The sequence below is a fragment of the Falco biarmicus genome, chromosome 1 (genome assembly GCF_023638135.1).
Source record: "Falco biarmicus isolate bFalBia1 chromosome 1, bFalBia1.pri, whole genome shotgun sequence".
In the NCBI taxonomy this organism is placed as follows: Eukaryota; Metazoa; Chordata; class Aves; order Falconiformes; family Falconidae; genus Falco; species Falco biarmicus.
In genome coordinates this window covers 71,884,918-71,903,946 of record NC_079288.1, presented here as the reverse complement: position 1 = coordinate 71,903,946, position 19,029 = coordinate 71,884,918, and the positions used below count along the sequence as shown (strand labels likewise).

The following is a 19,029-nucleotide window of genomic DNA, read 5'->3' as shown; positions in this document are numbered from 1 at the left end:
ATAATAGATACAGACAAAGAACAGTCAAGAAGCATTTAATGAAACATTTTTCTTCTGTTCTTTAAAAACTATCACAACTGAACAAAACAGATATTATCTGTACACTAATTTCAGATGCAGAATAACTTTTAGCTGCTATACTTCGGTACCAGCTATATAGATAGAATTTAGTGGCATTTGCTATCATAACAATTCACAGGCAGGTAATCAGAAACACAGAATAATTCAAATAAGCATTTTATAGAGAAGGTAAGTCTGAATGCTGTAAGGTAAGACTCCATTGAAGTCTCTATGTTGAAGTCTCATTGTTGTCATTTTTACTAAAAATACTCCCTTTTACATTACTTTTGTTTAATACTGTATTTGACAACACTGAAGAACCTTTAGAAGTATGAACTCGATCTTAAAAATCTTTTCCAACCTAAACGATTCTATGATTCTAAGATGTAGCAACTGAACCCGAAAATCACATGGAAAATGATGCAAAGTCAGGCAGACAGCTTTTAAAGGGACGACATTTACATGAATGTCTCAGGCAACCCTGTTGACAAAGCTGAAACAATTTTAGATGATTTAACCAAAACAGAGGAAGAGTGTATATAAGCAAAATAGTTGACTGTTTTTGACAAATACAGCTAAAAGCCTTATTCGTACAGCTGAAAATGAACTGACTCATGAATGGTTGCTCAAAAGAAACCCCAGCATGCCCCCTAAATAAGCTCAAAGCAGCTGCTACTTCAGCTGAGTTTTTTTTTTTTTACAATTACTCTACAAAATACAACAGTCTTTGAAAATTTTAACTCCACAGTGCAGAAACACTAATGGGAGCAGGTACCTGTCCTCTTCCACTGAGGGACAGCAGATCCTCTTAGTCATATTCAGAAGGCTGAACTACAGATTCTTTTCCAAAGTATTTCTGAATTCACTTAACATACAGTGGTGAAACCTCTCTTTGAATACGTGCCTGAATTTTTAACTTGAAGATGTATGCAAATGCACTTTTGTATCTTGTATGCTCATATTATATATACTTAATACTACGTATCTACCAGAAAATTTTCAAGATTCAATGATTTGCACACCAAGGATTCTCTAGAGAACAGCAGTAACAGGATGATGCCTCTTCCAAGCAGTATATGTTACTGAAAATAAAAATGGCCTGTGCAGGTAAGTTTAAGAGCCCCCTCTGCTTTAGATATGCTTGAGAGTTGCACTTGTGTGCCTAGCATTTAAGCTTGCCCCATCTGTAGGAACAAAATGCTTCACTGTCTGCCAGTTACCCTGAAATTATTCTCCCAGGGAGACAACATTTAAGGAAAGAACAAACAGTTACACTATTTAAGACAGGTATTCTTGGTTGTGACTAGGCAAAAACATCTCTTGTACAAATGACAAACAAAAAGTGGTAATGATGGTATTGTTTCTTAGTCAAATCAGAAACTAAGCCATTAACTGTCTGTGGTATTGTCTTTCTGGGGCAAATACCAGCCTCTAGAATGCCTGTTTCATTTCATCATCTGAGCTGATGATCTAACCTCATAGAAGTATGTACACAAAAACAACGTATATGGTTAACTCCTGACTCCTGTCGAAGCCTAGGCACAGAAATACCAAGTTATGTCAGGATAGTAAGTTAACTGTACTGATCCCGAAAGCTTTGATGAATGTCATGACATCATATGAACAGCAGGACTAATGTTAAATCACCCACAGAATGAAGAAAGCATTTTATACTCATAACATCTGAATCATCCCATCAAAAAAAAAAAAAAAAAGTGGGGGGAGGCTGGATCCAATTAACATGTATCAGCAACAAACAATTATAATTCAGAAGGGCATGCTGATTTTGTGTAAATATGTAATTCATTTTCCTTCAGAGGACATCATCTTTTGGCTTACTGAAATCAATGGTTTGATTTCACAAACAATGGTAATTGTTTCTATGTAACTTACATGATTGCTTTGAAGATTCTCCAGTAATGATGAGTCACTAAATGTTTTATCTTCTCCATTTTGTAAGCCCTGCCTAGAAATAATTAAGTAGGAAAAGAGATCACCATTAGCATATTCTTAACAATTCATATACAAATCATCCACACTACTGTGCTAAGGTGAAACACAAATTTTGGTTTGTAGCTGTTACAATAAAGGCTGCAATCATACTGTGAGAAAAGTAGTGAAAAGGTACTTGTTTCATATGTCCAAATTTTATCTTATTTTAAGAAATCTTGATTTATGTAAACACACTTAAAACCAGGGAAGTTTTTCTGCTGACTTCAGATAATGCAGGATGAAGTAAAAATAAATCTACAATGTAAGACTGGCTTCTTGTCTTCTGATCTCTATCTAGAATGAGATTATACAAGGGATCAGAAAAAGATATGACTGAAGAGATCGTATTTCATTGACAAATCCGCAGTTTTGGAATAGGTATGCAAATGCTTGCAGAAAAGGAAGTCTGGTATCTAAAAGAGGTAAGCAAACTGTGTTCAGACATCAGTGAAGTCTGCACGAGAGCGTTTGTTTTCTATTATGATGAAAAAGGAACCTAGATAAAGAAGACACAGCAACACTGGTGAAGTAGTGACTGCAGACATGCAAGGTGGAGATGGTTCTGGAGAAATAGTCATACACTAAGATCTCTCAAATTGCACAAATCTTCTGGCTGAAGCTGAGAGCTCAAAAATATAGATACTTCTAGGAAGACTTGTTACTGCAGCTGACTGTTGAGTACTAAGACAATCTTAGCTTTTGAGTTGAGTACTAAGACAACACTGAGTTTTAATCTCAGTGAAACAAAACACTGCTGAAAAGTGAACCCAGTTGGAGGAAAGTATTTTTTCATTTACTTTGGATCTTGCTTTGAATGACATCATCTTACAAGAGAGTGAACACATTTGGAGATTTAAGTTAGAGCTATATACATGCAGTCTAAAGATTCTCTATGAAAGCCAAGTGACCTGTTTTAGACCTGCACTACCATGGGGGAATATAAAATGGCAGTACCTCCTCTATACAGCCACTCAAGGACTAGTTTTTCTAAAAACTTATTATTAAAGTAAGAAATTAAAAGCATCCTCATTCACCAAGACTTTTTTTTTTAAATGGAAAGCACAGAGATCATGAAGCATCAAATGTTCATAACTTCAGATACATTAAACTTGTTGAGAGTTTAAGGTTTACGTTTTGTTTGCTTAAAGCTTTCTGACAAAGACTTCAAGATATTTTCCAGATTCTCGGTGCTAGAAAAAGGAAAAATATTTGCAGGTGTATGTTGTCAAACTGGAAGGCAATTCTTTCCAATGCAAAAAAAGAAGAAGAAGAAAAAAAGATTTAACAGATTTAGAATTCAGTCATTTTAGGACAAGAAATGTTACTGTCATAAACAGATTCTATTAATGACAGCAGATTTACACACAAAAAAATTTCTTAAGTATCTTATTTCATAAGTATTTACAAGATGTTCATCACTTATAAAAGGGAAGTACAGTTTGGGTTTTTTTTTAAACTACTATTCAGGCATCAGTTTATCCATTTCAGACGTGCTTATAAAGATTTTGATGTGTATTAGTCAAAACCAGTCTTATTTCATAAATGTCTTATAAGCATGGTTAATTTCATGTTAAGCATTGCATTATTTTAATAAAACCACTCACACAGTTAAGCACACTTGTACGTCTCTGTAAGAAGCACCTTGCTGCTACATCATATTCATGCCAGGTAAGATTTTGGGGTGTGCATGTGTGCCACTTTTTGTGTGTATGTGGGTAGGATTTGTCAGGTTTTTTTTTTTAATCTAAAGAATTGTTGATTCTTTTTAGCAAAGCAAGCTTTTTCCTTCAAACTTTTAAAACATAAGATGACAACATATTGCAGTTGTGTGACATATCTTGCCGTGACTTTCAACAAATATGATAGTAATAATTCAAAGACTGTAAATGACATCTTTTCCCTGATCTATCTGAGCTTACTTTGAATGGTATTGCAACTATTTAGTTTAAAAAGTATGATGATGAAGGCATCATGAAGACAGCAGCAGAAAGGAAGCCAGGATTTAAGTCTCCTGAGGTCCCTGTTAAGAGATTAATAGTGACCCCAAGTGTATTTGGGTGCTTTAATCTCATTTTCAGTTAAGAACTAGGTAGTGCTAATATTCTAAAACTATCTGTAGGAAGTAAAATATTTACAATAACTTATTACATATTTTTCAGTCTCGTATATGGACGTTTTTCAAACATGTTAGAGGTTATTACTAACCTAAGTATCAGTAGAAACATGTCATCAAAGTTACTGTAATACCAACTACCTTAGTAAATGACAAAACTTTCTCTCCAATAGGCAGTTCCGAATTGTACCGGATAGTCAGCAGAACAACATTACTACACCTCAGTGATCCTCTTAGCTATTCCATTCCAGAGTATACAACCTATTGCCATTGAATTCTGATGACATAAATTTGCATAAGACTGTCAGCCTGCAGCAATTTGAAGCAAAAATAACTTTTGAGTATAACATCTCACACATAGCTCTGTTTCTAAAGATCTTGCTCACTGGTTTTAAGCTTGGATCTTCAACAAAACACCACATACTAAATGATTTTTAGGGCTTACCAATCATCTGAAGGAACACTATAATCCTCAGGCTCAGGGCAATGGCTGCACAAGAAGTAAGGGAAGAACAGAAACAGGGAGAGGAAAAAAGAATCACAAAGGCTAAAAAATCTGATCATGTATAAAAAAAGAAGTTAGATAATGAAACTAAATTATTAAAAAAAGTTTTAAAGTTATTTCAACAGAGTATTTTGCTAGTGCTAGATAACAAGAAAAATACTGTAATGTTTATCTTGAAGCTTCATAAACTAGAAATGCTTTTTTTTTCAATTGAAAGCCTGTCTATTTACTAACTTATACCAGCAGACATAAAGGCATTTGCCCTCTTCACAAATCTTACTTTATATTTCAGTATATATACATTGTTGGTTTCTCATTAAACAAAATTTGGTTTTTAAATTATCTGAAGCCATACTAATGCAGCTTGTCTGGCTGAGTTCACGAAATGCTGATGAACAAAGCTAGCCGTAGCACATGAAGGACTCTGCCCTATGATGACAGATGTTTAAATATACCACAATTTATAACACTTAGAAAGAAGAGGCATGGGAGAGATGGAACAGTCAGTTTTACTGTTTTCTTTGTTCCCAACTTCTTATTTGCACCAATACAGAAAGACAGAGTGACTCTGCTGTCTGAGTAGCTATGACAGATGCTGTAATGGCTGTTCGCTGTTAAAAAGGAGCTCTGCTTTCTAAACCGTGATGCTAATCAGAAAACAGGCCTATGTCTTTTCAAAATGGGTGGATGGGAGCTGGAAAGTATAACATGAAAAACCTGGTCATTTCTAAAAAATACATTCACACCAAGGTTTCATACAGGAGAAATTTTAGAATTTGTCCTATACCAACTTCAGATGAAGATACATAATAAATCTAGTATCAAATACTGCTTTTAAGTGCCATTAGCATTGATGTAATTTTTTGTCTTAAAAAACTGCTATACAAAGATCCTTAAGTCACAAAATTAGCTGATGTGGTTGAAATTGAGCCCAATATAGATATACACACACACACGTATATACATATCCGAAATACCCAGGTTAGAACTGTAATTTATTACACATATTAATTAAAAAAAAATCAGGATGGTTAATGCATTAAGGATTGTAGTTTTTTCAAAACAGAAAGCCCAGATTAGACTCCTGAAAATTAGGGTTTTCAAAGGGATCCAAATGATAAAGGCACAAAAGCCAAATCATCACCGTTAGCACAAGCCCAACACTTAAATTTCACGACGCCTGCCTGCTCTCTATGCAGTTCTAGAGGTGTCTAATTATCTGCTACTGAATGCTCCGAGATCAGCCCAGGCCCAGCATCTAACATACCGGTACACCACACACAATTACACTGTAGGTGCTTCTGCTCTATTTATTGCTCTAATGATTTTATTTTTTTTTCTTAAGTAAACCATCTTGGAAGTTTGAGGCTTTTATGAACTGTGCTGAAGGAGCTGGCTGCAACCGCTGACAAAGAAATAGTAAAATGCTTTGTTTGCATTTATTTGGAGAGAGTTCTTAATATAAATTGGTATTTGGAGTTATACCACTAACTATTCATAAAAGGCACTTGTATGGTGGCTACAGTATTGTAGTTCATGCTACAGCACTGTAATTCAAATTTTTGTTCATCCTGCATATTGTTTAGTTGAAGATCATGTACCTACACAAAATATGAAGCATGGACAACAGCACGAGTTTTTGCAAGTATGAAGGAAGACTTCTTTTCCAATAACATTAAACAGACTGAACAATAGCAAAACCATGTGCACTGAAGTTGTGTTACAGCAGTAAGCCTTTGGTATCTAAACGTTATTTTTATTCCTCTTTGCAAATAAGGGATGTCATGACTGAAGTGATGATACCTTTTGTAAGTAACATTTTATAGTCACAAAGATACTGACTCCTAGTTGTAGATATTGCCAGGTCTAAGTTTATTTTAACTGTAGTATTAATGCATGGGTACATATGGAGAGGCAGAGGAAAAGAAAGGCACACAGATAAATACCTACCCATAAGCAACTCCTGCTACAGTACACTTCTTAAATTGCATGACGTTGCATGTCAGGGTACCCGTTTTGTCAGAAAATATGTATTTGACCTAAATGAATGATAAAATTAATTAATTATATGTTAACGTTCAGCAGTTATTTACATATCTAGCATAATTCACTACTATCAACCCACCAAGTATTTTCACCAGTTCTGCAAACGTCATAGTTTATAGAAAAAAAACCCAAATCTGTACATAAACATGGCAGATGCACAGTACTCATTTCCAAATGCATCCATCAACTCCGATGTCAGGAAGCTTAAGCCTGCTTCAGCACATGGTGATATACTTAACTTTCCCTTGCTCTACGTATTGCTGAAATGCAAGAAAATAGCGAACACCAATGGCCTTGCTAGTAAAATACTCAATTTTTGACAGAAAGCAAAATGGTAAAAGAAATATATGCATTTCTAAACGTATCTTTTTGACACAGAAATATCTTCTTAAAGCCAAGACAGTAGTAAGAACCCAACAGTTCAGGAATGCCAAGTTGCAGGAGTAGAAGAAATATATTCCTGAAGATGCCCACTACCACAGTGTATAAACAGAGACTAAATTTTTGTACTACAGACAGCCTTAATGCTCAGAATTCCTCTGATTTTGTAACTTTAATGATACACTTCAAACTTCTGTGTTTACCACACGCACGTTGATACATAAAGTAGTGTTTGTTCACTTAATACTGGTTTCAAAAATTTAACTCCCATACATTGCAAAGTGTTTTTACAAATATCCAGCAAGATGAATAGAAATATGCAAAGACTAAGGCAAGAATGTAAGTTATTTGAAATAAATCCTCACATTATTTTAATAATTTAATTGGAAAACCACATGAAGCTAGAACCAGTGATTTTTTTTCTACCTGCCCAAGTTCTTCATTGAGATTGGAAGTACGAGCCATCGCAGCAGTGTCCGTAGGTTCATAGTGCATGTCTATGTCCTACACATAAAGAAAAATTATATATTTTCAAATTGGTCTTTCATAACTTACTAAAAAAAAAATTCTAGTACATAAATACAAAAGGTAAGTGTAGAAGAGAAGACCAAACATGAATACACACTATTTACTTATGATTATTTCAACATGGGAAGTCAGACACTGTCAGATCACTTTCAAGAGTCCCCAGAAGAAACTAGACAGACTCTTCAAAACAAAAAATCTATATGATACTCTGAGATGTTACTCTGATTATTTCCAGTGATCTGTATTATTGAAAAACTGTTGTACCCATGCATCTAAAATAGATTTAGGAACAAGCAGAAATACTACATTGTTACACTTAAGAGAGAAGTCAGTCTTATCTGTTTATATCGTATGCCCAAACAGTCATTTCTAAATATTAAGATAAAGATACCTTGAGATAAAAACATGAAGATAAATTTAAGAGTACACAAATGTAGGGTCCATTATAAGTGTTAGGGTTATTTCATGGTTTGGTGGTTGTTTTTTTCTTTACTTGTTAAAAAGATTAAAATCAGAGTTTACTTTTAAATACAGTAAAAGTTTACAACATTGTGAAGCGTGGCAATGTAGTGCTACAGATTACAGATGACCAATTTCTCTATACCAATGACATGCACATAGAGAGATAATGTTGAAGATAAATGTCCAGAGTCCCAGATTAAGATAAATTAAAGACAACTAATCCCTCATGACATGAAATGGAGCATGAGATAGGACAGAAGTTAAAAACGTCTTTTGGATTTGTTGTATAAATAATTGCCAATATACGTATTCAAAATGGGCAAGCTTTTGTTGAGTATTTATTTTACAATATAGAACATGAAGGAAGGATTTCATCACATTCTCTTATTTGTCAACAATTTGTTCTATAGCACAAAAGAAATGAAGACATCAAAACCAGCTGACTGCTCACAAAAAGATTTAACTTTTAAGATAAATGCATACATTTACTTTACCTGCTACTCCACATACACTTTTATCTCTATCTGCATGACATCATTATTTCACACACACACACAAACTTATTTCACACATTTGATCAAGGAATCAGATTAAAGAGTTCAGAATGCTATGAATAACTTGCATTTGGAAAAATTGAAGGCATGCTATTAAAAGCACTTACATGGCTTTAAGGAAATACCTCCCTGCCCACCCCCCCTACCTCACCCCCCAAAGACAGTAAACCCTTCTTTTCCCCCATTAGTTCATTAAGAAAAAAACCTGAAAGGGTGCCAAAATGATCTTTATATGTTCTGTAAGAGATAATACTAACTGACATTAGGTTTATACAAAAAAAAATAATCATTAAGCTATGATGGTGGCAAAAATCAGCAAAATACCAAAAAACCCCAAACACGAGCTATGCTTAGAAAAAAGAAATGAAACTGGAAAATAACTCCACTGGACTGCAAAACAATTTCTTCTGATTATTCTGGATGAAGCCGATACCTGGGTACCAACAATGAGAAAGTACAAAACACATAAAAACGTATTGCAAAAGCATTTGGTGCATGTATAAAAGCACTACTTAAAACAATTTATTACTACCGTCTCAGATTCCAGTAACAATAAATAAAAAGCATACTTAAGAATTTATATTAAGAAAAAGCCTGAAGAAATTGTACACATAGACAAGCAATCAAACACTTCACTTGTAAAACACTTGATTTTAGAAGTCATCACATATTGTAAGAAAAATATTTACCCAATTTATGAAATATGCCTGGATAAATTTAACAACTTCAAGTGTAACCAACAAACTGATTGGAATAAGGTTATTGAATAGGATGATAAAAGTCAAGAAATTCAATCCAAAGTTGCTTGCTCCACCATCTGCCAAAAAAAAAAAAAAAAAAGTCAAAAAAGATTTAAGACCATAATTAAAAGAATGTATATAGTGTATTCAGAGTATTGCATTAACTGCTGATTTTTAAAATGTTCTGTGTCTAAGAAGAAATTTGAGAATTAATTATGGTATCACTTGCCTACAAATATGACCTTCATAAGAGTTAGGGATCTCTGTTATAAAGTGGAGCTCAAAATTCAGAATTCTTTGCCATCTTCTCCAATTTCTGAAAAGCAAACTTAACCAGCCATTCCTTCTTTTGCCACATTTTAAGATCATAATCTGGGAATATCTATATATAGCAATCAGATTCTAAACTTCATATTTTAGAGTTTTACATTTTTAAAGGGGAAAATTTATAGCAGAATGCATTTTTTCTCCATCCACCCTCATACCTTCCGATTCCCTACCTCAAGCCAGCAAAATACTAAGAAAAAGGTAAATTCATACCACGAGGAGAGAAAATTAGAGAGTTTCATGAAAGTTTTAAAAGAATTGGAAATGCGAATATTAACAAATGTAACAAGTAGTTCTATGCTACTTTTCCCTTTTAAAGTTTTAGATAACTCTAGTAGTAGCACCTCAGAGAGGATGCAAATGGGACATCGCAACCTGCTCTTCAGTATGGCAAAAGGGTAAAAGACGTAGCCTGTCTCTCTGTATTCAAAGATCTCTCCAAGAACAACAGCCTCAGGCAGGTTTCCACTGCCTATGAAACGTGGATCTGGTGGTTACTCCAAGAACCAAGAAAGCAGGTTTTTGATTCATTAATACCAATCTCAGCATCAAATGAAGTACAAGTCTAAAAGACCAGAGAGCTAACATTCACCATGACATTGTTATTCTCAATAATGACTACCAAGATTAAATTAAGCTTGATACCTATTGCTACCTGTAAATAAAATAATACTCAAGATATTTATTATTAACATTACTACTTTTTTTGTCACCCACAGGCAACAGACTGTTCTAACTAAATACTGACAGCATTCAGAAAGATGGGACACTGCTGGAAACCTGTTTCACCACCACATAAAAATTAAATAACTAAAAGGAAAGTGGAATAAATTGCTTCTTACATATTAAAAGTACCTGGTACAAGAACAGCTATGAGCTGAATGCAGCCTTAAAGAGCATACCATGCAAAACCTAACACAGTTTTATTTAGTCATGGGGCATGTATCAGAAAATGAACTGACAAGGATAATCACTTGAGGAACACATAAAATATCAATGACCGCTATTTTATGTTTCTTTTTTTTTCCAGGAATAAAACCAAAAGCACCTGTCCTGGTTTCAACTGGGATAGAATTAGTTTTTTTCTCAGTAGCTGTTAGCTGTGTTTTGGATTTAGTATGAGAATAATGACGACACACTGATGTTTTAGTTGTTGCTGAGTAGTGCTTACTCTAAGTCGAGGACTTTTCAGTTTCCTATGTTCTGCCAGTGAGCAGGTGCACAAGAAGCTGGGAGGGAGCAGAGCCAGGACAGCTGACCTGAGCTAGCCAAAGGGGTATTCCATACCATAAAATGTCACACTCCGCATATAAATTGGGCAGGGTTGGGATGCATGTGGCGGTTGGCCATGGGCTGCCAACTGCTGCTTGGGGACTGGCTGGGCATCGGTCAGTGGGTGCTGAGCAGCTGCACTGTGCATCACTTTTCATTTTTTTCTCTTTTTTGGGTTTTATTCTTTCTCTCTCCTTTTCACTACAATTATTTTATATTATTACAATTATAATATTGTTCTTACGTCAACCCATGGGTTTTACCTTTTCCCCTGATTCTCCTCTCCATCGCACCATGGGACAGGGGAGTGAGTGAGCAGCTGTGTGGTTCTTAGTTGCCAGATGGTGTTAAACCACAACAGCATCTGAACTGCTGCACTACTGTGGTAACCACTATATTCTGAAAACCTTTATATTTCCCAGAAGAAAAAAATGCACTGAAAAGAAGAATCAGACAAAGCACATCTAGTGCTATCCTTTTATACGACTGGAAACAGTCAATATTCCACTAACGATTTCACTTTTTTTCCACTTCACGACGGCAATACAAAAGTTAAATTTCTTCCTCAGCATCGAAAAGAAAAGAAGCAGGGTTCTCAATAAACAAAAGTTCATCATGAATGCAGACAACTGTTTAGTTCAACAGATACTTCAGGAGAGTGCATTCAAATCAGAACTGTAAGATTTTTCTTTTAAAACTGACCAAACCACTCCATAACCGCTATGATGACCACATTCAGTGGCTTTGTATTCAAGACTGCTGTTTCAGGAGCAGAAAGCCTAGTTCTATTTCTACTGTCTATGTAAAGAAGGCTCTAGGCCCACCAGAAGAAATTCTGAAAACATGAATAATTGACCACAAAGTATATTTACGAAACTTCCTTTAAATCTAGTTCCCTCATGGAGGGTCAAATTATGTCTGTATGTTGCATGCTGCCGTGAAGGCCCACACAACATCACACTGCCTTGCATCCACACTGTGAGTACAGTTGCCCAGTACGGTATGTTAGACGAGATCTTTTGTGGCTCTTTTATCTTCTCCAGGAGCAGTCTGCTAAGATTTGATGTTGGCACTTGATAGTTAGTTAGATCCCTGTAGAGCAAAAATGACCCACAGCATCATTTCCTGGGATGAAGGGCTTTAAAAATTCAAAAAAGTCACTGCAGCTTTAAATATAATCCATTGGTAATAGCGGAGAACAGCTTTAGCCTGATGTCTAGGAAGCTGACTGTTTATGCCAGCGGAACGCTGATACAGACCTTGCTGAGCTGCAGAGATGTAGCGGCTGAAAGACATAGAGGCAAACAACAAACTTCCTGAATTTAGCAAGAGCTCAGATGTCACAGTAAAGTAAATTTCATACTTGCTGTGATATACCTAGCCTAATGACTTTAGTCAACAACGAATAAAGACTGAAAAAACCACAGTGTGTAAAGGACGGCAATCATCCTTTCCAAATATGAAAGACAACTGAACACTAAAATATATTTTTTTACATCTTACAATTTAGATCAAGATACCAGTCTCTTCCAGTATGCCTTCGATTCCATATAGCTGAACCAATTGAGCAGATCAAAGACATGGCAATAAGGATGCAGAACAGAATCAAAATCTGAATGTTTGTAATTCGTTCCACATTAGACATTTTAAGGGGTGGACTTGTTGAATTCTGCAAAAGACAAAAAACAAAAGTGCCTTTTAAATATTAGAAGGGGTACATACAGTTCTTGCTTTTCAAATTACATGTTACTGCCTCCTTTTCTAAATACTCTCCCAAATACATCATCATCATAAATAGCATAACTTTCACTCCAAAGAAAAAAAAAAAAAGCAGCTCACAAATCCATGAATTTGAGCTTTAGATTTGTGTCACAAGCCATTTGAACAATCACACAGAACACTCCTAACAGCAACAGCTACGGTAAACATTAAAAATGAATGTGCATACACCTTATCAGTGCTACAGAAGACAACTGCTAATACAAACTTTTTCAAATAACTGTTTTACAAATCAGAAAAGCATGAGACATGCATGATCAATCTAAAAGCATTCTTTTTTCTTAACAAATGCATCTCAGTTTTGATTTCAAACAGTGCTAGCAGAAGTAACTTCACACTTGAGAATGGTTCTCTTCCCTCCTCATTTAGCAAATAAAGTTTCACATTGTCTTCTGACAAGAATGCTTACCTTTGTACTTGAAAGCAAGCTCCACAACAGGACAGTTTTAGGAGCAGTCAAAAATAAAAAACAGATGAACAGGCAAACTATAATGATCCAACTTGCTAATAAAATAGTTTTCAAAGCACAAGTTACAAAAATCACCAAATATGCTTACTAGTGGAAAAACTACTTTGTGGCTAAGTGACTAATAATAACAAGAAATTGCTTTATTTTTATTTGGTTTCCTTCATAAGAAAGATGCTCTATTACTGACATTTTAACTACTGTACTGAATCTAGCCATATTTCCTGAAAGGATCTTCTGTGCTGTTGGACGGCATAATAAGGTAACAAAACAGATAACTAAGAGAAAATCCAAGTGACAAACCTGCATAAGTTTTGTGTCATGTCCCGTATAGACAACTATCCCATGAACCCACTGAGTATTTCTCAACTGAGCTCCTCGTAGCAGAATCTGATCAGATCCCAATGGAACAGTACTAGAAGGAAGAAGTTTTATATTTTAGCACTGAAGCAATCAGTATCAATGAATAAATGTAACCAGCAGCTGTTAAAACTAATTTCTTGAAATCTAGACAATTATTGTAAATATGCTAGGAACCTAATTTTTGGAGTTAACTTTTTGGGAGTGTTGACAGAGAGAAACCTTAACAGTTAAAAGCAAGTCCAAAAATTTAAGTTGGCAAAAATATTAACTTACCACTCGATTTTAACTATGGACTACTAATTTTGATATGGCACTACTAATCAAGCATACCGCAACCAAAAAAGGCTAATTTTCCTGCAATCTATGATTACACAGCTTTTTCCTAAGTGTACTCTTACAAAATTGATTTTCCAAAGCAGTTTTCAAATGAAATAATTTTCTGCTCTCAACTTAATCCAGCCTTCCAGTGAAATAAATATCCTTTATGAACATGAGTAACTATTTAAAATTCATAACACTATTTCCTGCACCTTCTTTAAATTGCAAAATCAGGTAAATGTCACACTTTTAGAACTGTGCCAAGCAAATGAGCAACAAAACCTCAAAAGACATTGGAAACATTTAATTTAACTGTCTCCAATTCAGACAGCTGACTTCATACAAATACTGCAGCTCAGATTTTTCTTATAATATTAAAATTTTAGATAATTGTTATTCTCTTCCTGGGTCAAACAATACATTATTTTGACACTTTTCTTTCTATAAATATCAGCTAGCAGTTCAGATTTTTCAATAGCGCTCTGGTGTTTGGCATTCTTACCTAAAACTATAACCTCTACAGTTGTTTGAAACCAACACATTGTTAAGACCATAAATAAAGAAATAAATAAATTGCTTAATGACAGTAACTCTCTCATTATGTATCTCTGGTACATAAGCTATAAAGAGTCTGAGGAAGCCATGATATTTGGTAACCTTTCTGGCAGCACAAAGTCTCAGTGAGTAAGTTTCTGGTAATAATTTCTTTTGGATGGTCAAGTCCCCTTCCCTCCTCTCAGACACAAGCTTTTAAGATTCAAGACTGCAAGTAAAGAGGAAAAAAACACATCCTTCCTCCCCTAAAATTAACAAAGGCAACACAGGTTTTTGGAATCAGTTCTTCCAGAAACTAAGAGAAAAAAAATTAAATCTGGAAAAATACTTGAGCGCTTTTTCATAAAAACCTAATGACTAACAAACACCACCCCACTACAACTTGGCCCACTTACTTCCTAGGGAACTAGCACGAAGCATACTGACTGTTTAAGGAATCATTCTCCCCATCAACTAAGTATGTTTCAGGAACTGAAATGTTGAATGATATTGCCATGGAAAACAATTCCCAGGTACGGGCACTTCATCAAAAGAAGGAATCAGAAAAGAAATCTGAACTATAAAACATACCAAGATTTACTTGCTCTCTAATCTAAACTGTGCCACTCTTCCATTTGAGATGCGTTTGTATCACGGCAAAATTAAAAGAATAAATATCCTTTCAAGTATGAAAGGAACTGCTGGGGTTCGAATTAGACAATAATCATTAAGAGAGACTCCTGTTTGCAAAGACTGTTTCTGTGCTTATATTTATTTATTTGCATTCCGTGATCAGAATAATTCTAAGACTTTTGGACCATCCATCTGCACGATATGTAGACATTTCAGTTAAGGAATGGATTACCTCTCATTCCAAGACTAGATACACTAACATGAATGTCACAGATGATGAAAGAAAAATAACTTTCTCTGGTTATATGTAAGTCTCCCACAGATAAACTGGATACCTTTTCAACTACGGACCTTCTCCGGAATGACAAAATACTTTCTGTCCCTTCTACTAATACAAGAGTCTAGGAAGGCAGAAGTCAAAACCCTCCACTCTTAATTCTTGTACTTCATGAAGAGCCAGGTGAATTCTAAGACTCTTCCTGCCACTTCCTGATCTCCCTCTTTGTCCTCCCGTTACAAACTGTGAAAAATACACAGTCAAGTCCTTTCTATTGCAGGCCCCCTTGATCCTTTTTTCCACAGGATGCTGGCTCTCAAAAGGGTATTGTTCTCCAACTTGGCACAGGAATTTATCCTCAGGGGTCTGTTAATGGGAAGACAATCAGAAGAGAACTGGGATTGCAGTCACTGGGATTTGTCTCTAGCAGAACTGGCATACAGACTAAGTTGCTGAGAACAGGCAGCAAAACAACCAGGGGCATAGAAAGCCCAGATCAGCCAGGTGTAATGTTACTGGTCCTCAACATTGTGAACACTCCCCACTCTCTAATGAGGTGACAGTGCGATGACTCGACAGAGCTCTCAGGTCTCTATTTCCTGGCGTCAGTCTTCTCAAAACTGGCACAACTCATCTAATTCTTCTTGCATGCTATGTATGTAACTAATGACTCCTTAGCAACACATTTGGGTTGTATTCAGTAAGGGATGTTCTCAATGGGGAAATACCTGAAAGCATACTTTCCTGCCAGGGCTGTCAAGGGTATAATAAGAGCCAGTAATTTCTTAAGACACATTTGAAAGCTTACATACCAAAGTGTTTTTCTTAGCAAGCATAATTCACTCTTACTCAAATTTCTTAACAATGTCTCCAGGAAAATGCTTACTTTAGATGTGGATAACCAATATCTGCCCTTGTTTTCAACTTGCTCACCCTTGTTCTCTGAGCCATTGTCTAATCATAATTTCAAATTTGTCCAGGCTAAAGAACTTTTCTCCTGTCTCCAGCCAATTGTCTTCATTGACTATAATGAAGCTGACGTGCTTCTATATATTCATGAGCGTAACAGACAGCTGCACACTTTGGAGATAAGAGTTAACTCACTCAAAAACTGAGGAAGAAAACCTTTCCAGCCTCTTTTAGTCCACAAATTTACCCCAACGGCAAAATAACTGTAGTGGAGTTCTACCTTCTTGAACACTGAGTATCCAGAATTAAAAAAAAGAGAACCTTTGGGTATTTTAATTGCTCTCCCATAAAAGGAAAAAAGGAAAAAAGAAAAGACTGAAAATGTCAACCAAATAACTCATTGGAGTGACATAAATGTTTTATCTAAAGGGAAAGAAGAGGGAGATAAATTTTCAATGTCCTCTATTGCTTCTGCAAAAATGTTAAGGTGGTAGTGGATAAAATGGAAATCATAACCACTGGATCTACATAATCTGGTGGGAAGGTTTTAAAGATCTGGATAAATAAATACCAGTTAGATGAATCTGTGCTACCTCTAATACAGGAAGAAAGAGAAGTCATCCCTGATTTTTCTGGTTGGAAATAAAGTCAGGATCCAAAAAGAGTTACTTACCTGCAATTCTTTTTCACTGAAGGTAAATATTATATTAGAGCCACACTTTTGGAACTATCCTACTACACAGGAACTATATTCAAAATATTCCAAAACTGAATTTCCCAAATGACAAATTGCTTGACCAGCAGATGGCATGCTCCTACACATTCTTGAGGCATAATAGCCATCAGCATATTCAATGTTTCTTTTTTAAATCAGATTTTAAAGTTAAATAATTAGATTAAAAAGAAAAGTATGTTTTTCCCTCTAGCCAGGGAGGAAGGATGAATGTGTGGATCTATTATAACCATTACCTTCAGAGAAGAATTACAGGTAAATGATTTTCTCTTCTTAACGACAAGTACAGTGGAATTATAATAGATCCACACTCTTGCGACTGAAAACTCCCGGAATGCATCTGTAAGAAATCAGTAAATAAAAAATGGAATATTAAGGGAAAAAAATGTATTTGATAATTAGTTAGCACTACATATATATATATAGATATATATCAGTCTAAAATCACAAACATGAGTAATACTATATATGGAGAAATAAATGCCTACCAAATAAAAAAGAAATCCTGTAAATCTTTGGGAATGAAGGACTGAACAATTCTGGATCTCATAATGAATTTTATACTCCTAATGTACCACATTTGGTTCAAACCCATAGAAGACTCCAAATATTGGTATTTGGTAAGCACTTAAGTATTTTAAGAATTTTTGAAGCAGTTTTACAAGCATGTATGTTGTAGTTGCACTGAGGTGGTCTATTTTTTACAGAAACATACTTTCAGTAAGCTGAAGTATTAAACGTCTTTTCAGCTACCAAATTAGAAAAAATAGAAGTATATAGCAATGGACTCAGTTCCACTCTAGTCTTAGACAAACGGAAGAAAACAACAGTAAAAACAGATAAGAAACTACTCCTATTCAGCTTCTGTGCTAGAAAGTTAACAGGAAAGGAATGAGATGCTTAAGTAGTGAGTTACCAGGTACATATTCTATAACTATCACAATTTGATTAAAACTCCCTTCTATTATTAATAGCTATTGCTTTCTGAAGGTCAGCTAAGTATAAAAACTCAAGTTGTACACATTAGAAGTAAGGTTTTATCCCTCTTGGGTTTTTTGAAATGAATAAAATCTAATAAAATACATCAGAAAAGATGTTTACCTCTCTAGTCTTAACAGAATAAAGACTTTACTATTCATATTTTAACTTCAGTAGTTTAACAACACATCTATCTACTGATAGCCTGACTCTCCTGACATCTTCCTTGAATTTACATACCCATGCCCATCCAGTCTGATGTTTCCAACAAAGTCATACAGATGTCGGTTTGGGCTCTCACATTCAATTCTGCCTGAAAGTCTCATCAAGCTTTCTATGTCCTTTATGTCTGCTGTTAGTGGCAAACCCTGTAAAAAAAATTAATTTGTCATGACATTAAAATCACTTTCCACTATATCATTCTATGTATTGTAAATCTGACAGGGATACTGGTTTTCCAGTCTTGCACTATGGTAGCAAAATGGGATTACTACACTTTGCTGTCATGCTACTGGATGTTACAGTGAAAAAGTCACTTTGGTATCTTAAAACACCATGAAGACGGGGCATAACCAATCATATAGCTCAGCAAGAACACCCCTGCATAGAGACTGCTATTCCCTACCTACCCCTGAAGGATAATACTGGCACCATCAGCTTTTTTCTGCAGGGCTGCTCCCTCATCTATCCTCTAAAAACAAAACCAATACCCAAACTACTAATATTTCTACCTATTTTCCCAAAGGAAAGCCCTAACATAAAGCATAAAACATGGCTTAGGAGTAACCATTACCTCCTTCTACTTGATTAATTGAACAAAAACTTTAATGATGTCAATAATGCACAGCTTTTTATTCAAACTACTAAACTTTCAGTCTTCTAAAACGACCATTAATGTCATAAAATGTTTTTATAAGCAATAATAGATGAAAATAATATTAGTAATATTCTCAAAAAATTAAATTCCTACCTGTCGAATTTTTAAGTTTGTCTCACCATCTAAGTTAGATGTTTCGATGTAGCACATAGCCTGTGGTTCACTATTAAGAAAAAAAATAA

General features: G+C 35.1%; 1 protein-coding gene across 4 annotated transcripts in view; it reads right to left on the bottom strand.

Annotated features, from left to right (window-relative positions):
• The window catches only part of ATP8A1 (ATPase phospholipid transporting 8A1), a 117,309-nt gene that overhangs the window by 71,067 nt on the left and 27,213 nt on the right, over positions 1–19,029 (bottom strand). For 3 of the 4 annotated variants that reach the window (XM_056334368.1, XM_056334377.1, XM_056334389.1), the window contains 9 exons: positions 18,941–19,010; positions 18,211–18,338; positions 13,529–13,640; positions 12,484–12,649; positions 9,331–9,458; positions 7,524–7,601; positions 6,621–6,709; positions 4,611–4,655; positions 1,954–2,026 (listed from right to left, as the gene is read on the bottom strand). In XM_056334368.1, the coding sequence (XP_056190343.1) occupies positions 1,954–2,026; positions 4,611–4,655; positions 6,621–6,709; positions 7,524–7,601; positions 9,331–9,458; positions 12,484–12,649; positions 13,529–13,640; positions 18,211–18,338; positions 18,941–19,010 (889 nt within the window). The remainder of the gene's footprint in view (positions 1–1,953; positions 2,027–4,610; positions 4,656–6,620; positions 6,710–7,523; positions 7,602–9,330; positions 9,459–12,483; positions 12,650–13,528; positions 13,641–18,210; positions 18,339–18,940; positions 19,011–19,029) is intronic. The other variant, XM_056334385.1, reaches the window with a different exon arrangement.